At 54.5% G+C, this 8,685-nt stretch overlaps 1 protein-coding gene across 2 annotated transcripts; it reads left to right on the top strand.

The window, feature by feature from the left end:
- Positions 1-3,659: 3,659 nt before the first annotated feature.
- On the top strand, positions 3,660-8,053 carry PPM1M (protein phosphatase, Mg2+/Mn2+ dependent 1M). Of its 2 annotated transcripts, none has more exons than XM_080672773.1 (10): positions 3,660-3,952; positions 4,664-4,787; positions 4,939-5,193; positions 5,641-5,753; positions 6,086-6,170; positions 6,267-6,385; positions 6,552-6,615; positions 6,830-6,937; positions 7,037-7,185; positions 7,497-8,053. In XM_080672773.1, exons 1-10 carry the CDS (start codon positions 3,720-3,722, stop codon positions 7,639-7,641), a joined length of 1,395 nt encoding a protein of 464 aa, XP_080528899.1. In that variant the 5' UTR covers positions 3,660-3,719; the 3' UTR covers positions 7,642-8,053. The 2 variants fall into 2 exon arrangements, with proteins under 2 accessions (XP_080528899.1, XP_080528900.1); XM_080672774.1 differs by having other exon boundaries at positions 3,707-3,952; positions 7,614-8,047.
- Positions 8,054-8,685: the final 632 nt, after the last annotated feature.

The raw sequence follows: 8,685 nt of genomic DNA, 5'->3' as shown, positions 1-8,685 counted from the left end.
TCTTTTAGTTGTAGTTTTAAAATTGTTGTGCGATGCAGCAGTTTAGGTGCTTACCTATGCCGCCATCTTGGTTTCTCCCCATTTTGTTTTGTTACAGATAGTATGTACTCACCAAAAGTAACTTTATTCTTCTTCTGACATCTGATTCCGAAATGGGCGATTCCAGTCGTGAAATGTGCATGCTGTGTGCCAATATTTTCAGAAGCTCGGCAAATCCCTGATTGCTTCATGAAGTCATATGTGAAGAAGGGTTCATACGTGGCCCCTCTGAGTCTCCATGCAGCCCCGGTGGCCCTGTGGTCAAATTCACAAGGACACATTAGTGATGGTGGCTTCCTACCTCTCAGTCACTACCTTGTATTGTAGTAAGGGGCAGGGATAATTGCACTGCTCTGGACACCACTCTTTTTTAAAGGTTGGGGAGCACTGCCAGGTCAAGCACAATCCAGAGTTGCTGACATCAGCCCCCGAACACTCAGAGACTCCAAACTGAGTAGGGAATCTGCCGGTGCATTAGGCAAGGAACTTCAGGAAACCTGGTTTCTGAGGGAGTGCTGTCCAACAGCACGTTCTGAGACAATGGAAATATTCTCTGATCTGCCTGTTCAATAAGGTAGCCATATGTGTCTATTAAGCACTCATAAAGTGGCTGATGCCACTGAGAAAGTGGAATGTTAATTTTGTGTCATTTTAATTCATATAAATTTGAGTAGTCACTATGTGGCTTCAGTCAAGTCACTTAACTTCTCCAGCCCTCCCAAATCCAACCACTTTTTCCCATCTCTCTAAGCCTCTTAATATTTTGAGGACCCTCCATCCTGTTTTTCACAGTGGCTTCACCAATTTACACTCCCACCAACAGTGCACAATGGTTTCCTTTTCTCCACATCCTCACCAGCACTTATTTCTTGTCTTATATATAATGTAATTTTTTTGTTTGAATTTTCACAGAATACCCCTGACATTTCTGGAAGGATCCACAAGAAGGTAGTAATATTAGATGTCTCCAGGGAGGGAAACTGGGTAGCCAGGGGGTGGGGTTGTGAGGGAAAGTTGTTGCTAAATACACTATTATACCTTTTTTTAATTTTGAGTCATGTAAAAGTATTAAATTTTAAGAATTACATTTTGTTAAGGACAGATATAGGACTCAACAAAAGCTATTTTCATTGTGAGTAAAAAAAAAAAAATGTAGCATAAACATTTTTCTCCTTTTCTAAGCTTGATCCTCACAGTGGTCGGCAAACTCATTAGTCAACAGAGCCAAATATCAACAGTAAAACGATTGAAATTTCTTTTGAGAGCCAAATTTTTTAAACTTAAACTTCTTCTAACGCCACTTCTTCAAAATAGACTCGCCCAGGCCATGGTATTTTGTGGAAGAGCCACACTCAAGGGGCCAAAGAGCCGCATGTGGCTCGCGAGCCGCAGTTTGCTGACCGCAGGTCTGGTACATTCCATCCCTCACATGCTGGGTTAGCTGAGGAAAGGCCTCCTGCCAGGAGAGGGCGCGCTTGAGTTCATTCAAGCAATTGGAAAAGGTTGTCCAGAGAAGGGTGTCACTTGGGAGTGAGGTGTTGCATGACCTCCAGGGAGGGCCAGCCCAGGAATGTAGCCCCTCCCCCGCAATTTCAGACACCAGAGTCAGAAGAACCAGAAAGTTTGTGGAGAGAGAAAAAGGCCAAGACAAGCCAATCCCAAGGTCTGGGAATAAAACAACACCGGATTTCAGCAGCAACCACAGGCAAAAGACAATAAACAGAGCAGTCAGCATTCTGAGCCAAAATATCGATCAAAAGCAAAAGTAGGATACAAACTTTTTCAGACTTGCAAGTTGTTAGAAAGTTGTTAAAGGATGTGCTTCATCAAAATGAGGGAGTAAACCAAAGGAGTCAAGCTTGGGATCCAGGCAAGAAGCTCAGGGGAGCCTAAGAATCCACAGGATCCTGGGTGGCACTGAAGGACACCTGGGAACAGGCGTATGGGATTGCCATAGGGCTCCACATGGCTTTGAAAACTTAAAATGGCTAAACTGGGCAAGATGACATCTGGCTGTCAAAAGCTTCTCTGAATACACCTTAAAGAACAGGACCTTCGTCCCACCAAGGAGAGGCCATGACAGTGGTTGGAGGAATAGACTGTGTTTTTGTTATTTCCTTGAATTCTAGACTTTTCAAGCCTCTTAGCCATTGCCTGGTGGGGATGAGGTAACCCACATATTGAATTAAGTCTGCCCTACTCTGGGTCCCTGGTCCAATTCTAAGGACAAGTCAGAGCTCAGATGTCCTTTGGGAAGCTTTCTCTGACTTTGCCTCCACCCCCTTGCCAGCTGGATCAAGCAGCATCCACCAGGACTTCCACCATCACTGCTGGGGAGCTCATATCCATCAGTGCTGTGCTCCTGCACCCAGCGCGGGGCCTGGCACACACAGTGGGTTCAGTAAATTAGCCCGCAGGCTCTCTGGAACTGAATCATCTGAGAGGGAGGTGTTGGGCACAGCTTCCAGCCCCAAGAACCTTCTTTTTTGGGTAGGGGGAACTCACAATGGGGCAGGCTGGCCCACCCGGAGGAAGTAAGGCCTAGTGAGCATATGATGGGTTTAGGAGCAGAGGCAAAGGTAGGGACTTCTCCTATAGCCCTCCCTGGGGGCCTGGGGCTCAGGGGCTTTGAGTTGACTAGCCTGCCTTCTGGGAGGAGGAAAGGGGAAGAGAAATCCCTGGGGGGGTGGGTTTTGAGTCAGCTCTATTGTCATAATGGAAACAGCACAGCACTGGGCGCAGGACACTTCCCCTGTGTGGGCCGCACAGTCCTCCTTATGAGATGGAAATAACAGGCCTGCACGGGGAGTGGGCGTAAGTGACAGAGGTAACATTCAGATGTGAAGGGGGACCCTGCCGCTGACGCTACAGTAAGAGCCAGCCAGGGGCTCAGAGCCTGCAACATCTGCCTCCAGCCCAGACGAAAGCCCCTCGCTTTGTTTAGTCCCAGGTCTGAACGCTGACCTGACCAGTTGGAGTCTTTTGGGCACCAGGGATTCCTACTGTCCATCAGTCACCCACACTCTACTGAGGATCTGCTCTCTGCCCAGAGAGGAGATATTGGAGGGGCAGGCCTTGGGGAGACGGCCCGAGGGTGGGAGCGGCGTCCCAGGGATGAGTGTTGTCCATCCTGGGGTGGAGGGTGCCAGAGCTGAGCCGCGAGGAAGAGAGGCCACCGGAGGGGAACGCTGTGCTGAGACTCACTCACGGTGTCAGTCCAGCACCTCAGGACATCCTGTTTCCTCCTCCCCTTGCGCAAGGTCCGGGCCAGCAGGAGGCGCCGGGCTGCTCTGACCCCTGCGAGGCCCCCTGGAGTGGGGAGGAAGGGCACTCCCTCTCCACGGCGAGTGCCCCACCCCCACAGGCGTGGGTGGACAGTCCGCTTGTCCAGGTTACTGTGGGACACGTGGCGCGACTTCCCTCTCTGGGCCACACTTTCCCGGCCTGAAAAGTGGTGTTGATAACAGCGTTTGCTTCTTAGGTTGTTAAGAGGTTTGATAAGCCCGACGGCAGGAGGCGGCGCACGGACTCCGCTGCGAGGCTGGGGTTTGGGGGAGTCACCGCCCGCCCCGCCCCGCCCCGCCCCAGCCCGCCCGGCCCGCTTCCTCCTCCCCGGGCCGGGTGGTGTCCGCCCAGCCTTCCCGCCGGCCCCACGCTCCGCGGGCAGCCCCTGCCGCGCCATGTCCGCGGGCTGGTTCCGCCGCCGCTTCCTGCCCGGGGTGCCCGGCGGCCCGCTCCCCGCGCCGCGCTCGCCCCGGCCGCGCGCCAGCCCCGTGCCCTACCGACGGCCCCGCTTCCTGCGCGGCTCGGGCTCCTGCCCCGGCACCCCCGACGCCCCGCGCCGCCCGGAGGCCCGGCCCGTGCGCTGCCCCGCGCGCGGCCGCACGCTGCCCTGGAACGCAGGCTACGCAGAGTGAGTGTTCCACCCCCTGCGACCCTGCCCAACCCTCCCATTCCTGCGACCCTGTCCCGGGACCCCTCACCCCGGACCCCTGCGGATCCAGCTGGGGCCTGTGCTGAGCTAGGGAACAGGCTAAACTGAGTGAGTGACCCCCTCTCCAACCTGTGGCGAACTCCTTCTTGCCCTCATCTCTCGGCTCTGACAGTCTTCCCCTACTCCACCTCTGCCTTTTCTTTGGGACTCCGCCCTCCCTCAGAGAAGAAGGTTGCAAGTTGGGAAGGACCTGCACCCCTGGGACTTCCAACATGAGACAGGGAGACTGGGTGGAGTGCCCGCATTCTGAGCTTTGGAGATACCTCCTCCGGTACACACACACACACCCGCACACCCCTCTCACCCTAGGTTCTGGCCTATGCTGTGTGGGACAGGGATTCTCACTTAGATTGGGCAGGTGGGGGCGGCGTGGGGAGGAAGGGAATAGCAAGGAAACCCTAGATTTCCCCAGCCAGGTCAACAGGCAGGCTTCAGTGGGGCTGGGCCCTGCGTTTTGCCTTAGGTTACTGAACAGTTAAGAAACTTACACCATCTTTGCCCAGACATAAGGGACAGTGTGGGGGCTACTGCCCAGAAGGGGGGCTCCTCCCTGTGCACCAGCTCTGGTCTCTGTGCCCACAGGGACATGGGTGTGTCCCTGGAGGGTCACTGATCACTTCCTGGCCTCAGGATCATCAATGCAGAGAAATCTGAGTTCAATGAGGATCAGGCCGCCTGTGGGAAGCTGTGCATCCGGAGATGTGAGTTTGGGCCTGAAGAGGACCAGGAGTGGCTGACCTTGTGCCCAGAGGAGGTGAGCACACCGGGTTGAGCCCCTCTTACAGGCTGGGGCCAGGACTAGGGCTAGGACTTCAGGCTGAAGTTCTTGCCCTAGTGCCCCATGCTGGGCCAGGGATCAACTGGGGAAGCCAGGAAGAACCTGACGCCAGTCCTTTTCTGGACAGTTCCTGACTGGTCATTACTGGGCACTGTTTGATGGGCACGGTGGTCCAGCTGCAGCCATCCTGGCTGCCAACACCCTGCACTCCTGCCTGCGCCGGCAGCTGGAGGCCATAGGAGAGGGCATGGTGGCCACTCAGCCCCCCATGCACCTCAGTGGCCGTTGTGTCTGCCCCAGTGATCCCCAGTTTGTTGAGGAAAAGGGCATTAGGACAGAAGACTTGGTGATCGGGGCTCTGGAGAGCGCCTTCCAGGAATGTGTAAGTTAAGTGTGGTTTTTGACTGGGGAAGGAGTGACAGTTTTGTTCCCAGGGACCTGAGAGACTTTGGGTGTGGTAGTCACCCTCGATGTTTGAATTGGGAAGACAAGGTTGGGTGGTTTGTTCCTTACTAACAGCCATCATTATCATCATAACCCCTCCCATTTATCCAGTGCCTACTATGTGCTATGTGCTCTTACCTGCATCATCTCGTTGCACACCATGGGTCCTTGGTGCCAGAGCTGGTTTCCCTTCCTCACTCTTTTGAATAGGACTTCCCTCCCTCCCAGCAATACATCCAGATCTGATCACGGGGTCCTGGAGTCATAGCTAGACTTTGGACCAGGACTGCCAGGCTGGTTGGTGGGGAAGTGAACTGCAGGATGAGCATTGGGGACAGAGTGATATGGTGGCAGTACAAGCTAAATTGGCCTCTGTTTGCCCCAGGATGAGGTGATCGGGCGGGAGCTGGAGGCCTCTGGCCAAGTGGGTGGCTGCACAGCCCTGGTGGCTGTGTCGCTGAAGGGGAAGCTGTATGTGGCCAATGCCGGAGATAGCAGGTGAGTGAGCTCGGAGAATGGGGCAGGTGGCAGGCAGGCAGCAGAGGCAGTGAAAGGGGGCTGGAAGTGGAGGGAAGGAAATGGGGAGGCTTGACTAGCTGAGCTATTTGTACACCTGGCCTATATGGAGTATGAGTGGACAGCGGATGCCAGAGAGCGCACAGGGCAAAGGGGCTGGGCCTTTACCCTGCAGGCAGTTATGGAGGACTTTGAACAGGGGGGCATGGGCAGAGCAGACCCCTGGTGGTTGGAGGAGGTGCCAGCAGGAAGGAGGCCATGGGTGAGGTTGGAGGCTTCATCACAGCCCTCTCCCTCTCCCCAATCCCATCCAGAGCCATCTTGGTACGGAGAGATGAGGTACGGCCTCTGAGCTCTGAGTTCACCCCGGAGACTGAACGACAACGGATCCAGCAATTGGTAGGTGCCCCTGGCAGAGGGAGACTGTGGAGCTCCAACTCCTAGGTGCAGGGCCACCAACAAGAGCCTAATCGGAGCATGGCCTCCCTACTCCAGGCCTTTGTCTACCCTGAGCTTCTGGCTGATGAGTTCACCCGACTGGAGTTCCCTCGGCGTCTAAAGGGGGATGACTTGGGACAGAAAGTTTTGTTCAGGGATCACTACATGAGTGGCTGGTGAGCAGGATGGGGGTGGGGAGACATAGTAGGGAGAATGATGGGGTCCAAGCCCAGCTCTGTAGCCTGGGGCAATCCCCATCCACATGGGCAGGGTGGGCCCTATGTTGAGGGGAGAGGAGGTGGGAAGGAGGGCCTGGGTTGATACTGGGTCTGCTCCTGATAGGAGCTACAAGTGCGTGGAGAAGTCGGATCTCAAGTACCCACTGATCCACGGACAGGGTAGGCAGGTCAGTGAACAGCCCCCTCCAAGAATCCCTCAATTGCTCACTGCAAAGGCAGGAGTTCCTTTGTGCTTGTGGCTGGTGTCTTGGGGTCTGCTCCAAGGCCACAGGATGTTTCTCCCTCAGCCCAGGGTGCCTGAGGGCCACAGTCCACCTCTATGCTTTACTTGTGCATTTACTGGGGCTATTTGCTGTCACCTCACATCTCCCTTGTCCCCAGGCTCGGTTACTGGGAACACTGGCCGTCTCCCGGGGCCTGGGAGACCATCAGCTCAGAGTCCTGGACACAAACATTCAACTCAAGCCCTTCTTGCTCTCTGTCCCACAGGTGAGAGGGCAACAGTCCACCCCAGCTTCCTTCCATCTACCCAGAAAATGAGGCTGGTGGGAGTAAGGAAGGGAAAGTTGAGAAAGGCTTAACTTGCAGGTGACAGTGCTAGATTTGGACCATTTGGAGCTGCAGGAGGAGGATGTGGTTGTCATGGCAACTGATGGGCTCTGGGATGTCCTGTCCAATGAGCAGGTGGCACGACTAGTGCAGAGCTTCCTCCCTGGCAATCGAGAGGACCCACACAGGTACTGTAACTGCTGGGGACCTGCTTAGGCTGGGGTGCAGCAGCAACACCAAGTAGTTACAGCTGGGAAGACAGCACTGGCAAGCCTGGCTCATAGCAGGTGGTCAGGATTGGTGTGGTCTCAAGATTCCAAGGGGTGGGGATGTCTGTGGGTTCAGTCTGGCCCTCACAGGTTTGCAGCTTGCCTGGCCCCACAGTTGGACTGCATTGCTTGGTCTCCAAGTGTCTAGCCCAGTGCAGTGAGTTCTCCCTGAGGGCGGGCTTTGCCTCTTTGCTCAGCCCTGGAGTACATCTGCAGGATGATCCCCACAGGTTCTCGGAGCTGGCCCAAATGCTGATACACAGCACACAGGGGAAGGATGGCAGTCCCACAGAGGAAGGGCAGGTGTCCTACGATGATGTCTCCGTGTTCGTGATTCCCTTGTACAGCCAGAGCCAAGGGAGCAGTAGCCACTGAGGATTCAGACACCACATCCCAGAACCATTCAGGCCAAGTGCAGTGTGGGCATCCCTCCACTGTGGTCAACAGCACACCTGCCTGCCTGCCCCCAGACACAGCCCAGGGTTCTTGCCCCCCACCCCAACCCATTTCAAGGGATTTATTTATACCAGGCAGTCAGAACTGAAGAGTGCCGAGAACCCTGCTCCCAAGGTCCTCCCTTTGGCAGGCAGTTGGAGAACAAAAAGGGGCAAGGAGTCCCAGTTGGCTGAGTGGGGAATTCCCTCCAATGACTGCTCCTGCCTCTGGCCTTTCATCCCAATTGCTCCTTCCAGGCCCCAGCCCCACCCCAGGCTGATGCCCCAATAATGCCTTTCTTTTGTTGCTCCCCCTCAACTCCCCATGATTAAATGTTTGTGTGCAGAAAAGCCCTTGTGAATCGTGAATTCCTGTACAGCTTGGCATTACAGTATACCTTCACTTTTACCTTCCAAAGAATCAGTCTTAGCTCTACCTTGCAAGCTTGCATGTAGCACTTTTTTTCTATGGCCTCCCTAGTTTCCAGCTTGGGGTGAGCCCCAGTGAGAGGACTGTTGCCTAGGGAACAGAAAGGAGGTCTCCACCACCATCTGTGAGCTCTGGGCTTGAGGTACCAGTAGGGCTGCCCTTTTAACTTGTTTTTGAATAGAAATTCCAAGGCTTGCATTTTGATGGGCAGCTTAATTTCTTACCCTTCCCACAAGACTATTTTACAATCTAGCACTTGCCAAGGCTCAGGTGCTGGGAAAGTACACTGAGTGGCCAGATTATTATGATCTCTGAACGCATAATAATTTGGCCACTCAGTGTATATCCTATATAATAAAAGGCTAATATGCAAATTGTCCCCTCAACCAGGAGTTCGACCAGCAGGCAGGCCAGCCAACCGCCCATGTCCCCTCCCCCTGGCCAGGCTGGCCGGACCCCACCCATGCACGAATTCATGTACCGGGCCTCTAATATATATATATACTGAGTGGCCAGATTATTATGCGTTCAGAGATCATAATAATCTGGCCACTC

The sequence above is a fragment of the Plecotus auritus genome (genome assembly GCF_963455305.1).
Source record: "Plecotus auritus genome assembly, chromosome: 6".
Lineage (NCBI taxonomy): Eukaryota > Metazoa > Chordata > Mammalia > Chiroptera > Vespertilionidae > Plecotus > Plecotus auritus.
Note: the sequence above shows the minus strand (reverse complement) of the source record. Positions and strands in the feature narration are given on the sequence as shown.

Bases quoted from the DNA above. Each gene is read 5' to 3' on its own strand.
- PPM1M (XM_080672773.1), top strand. From the start codon at position 3,720: ATGTCCGCGGGCTGGTTCCGCCGCCGCTTCCTGCCCGGGGTGCCCGGC. The intron at 6,386-6,551 runs GTGAGCAGGATG...TGCTCCTGATAG, and splicing joins GATCACTACATGAGTGGCTG to GAGCTACAAGTGCGTGGAGA. The intron at 6,938-7,036 runs GTGAGAGGGCAA...CTTAACTTGCAG, and splicing joins TCTTGCTCTCTGTCCCACAG to GTGACAGTGCTAGATTTGGA.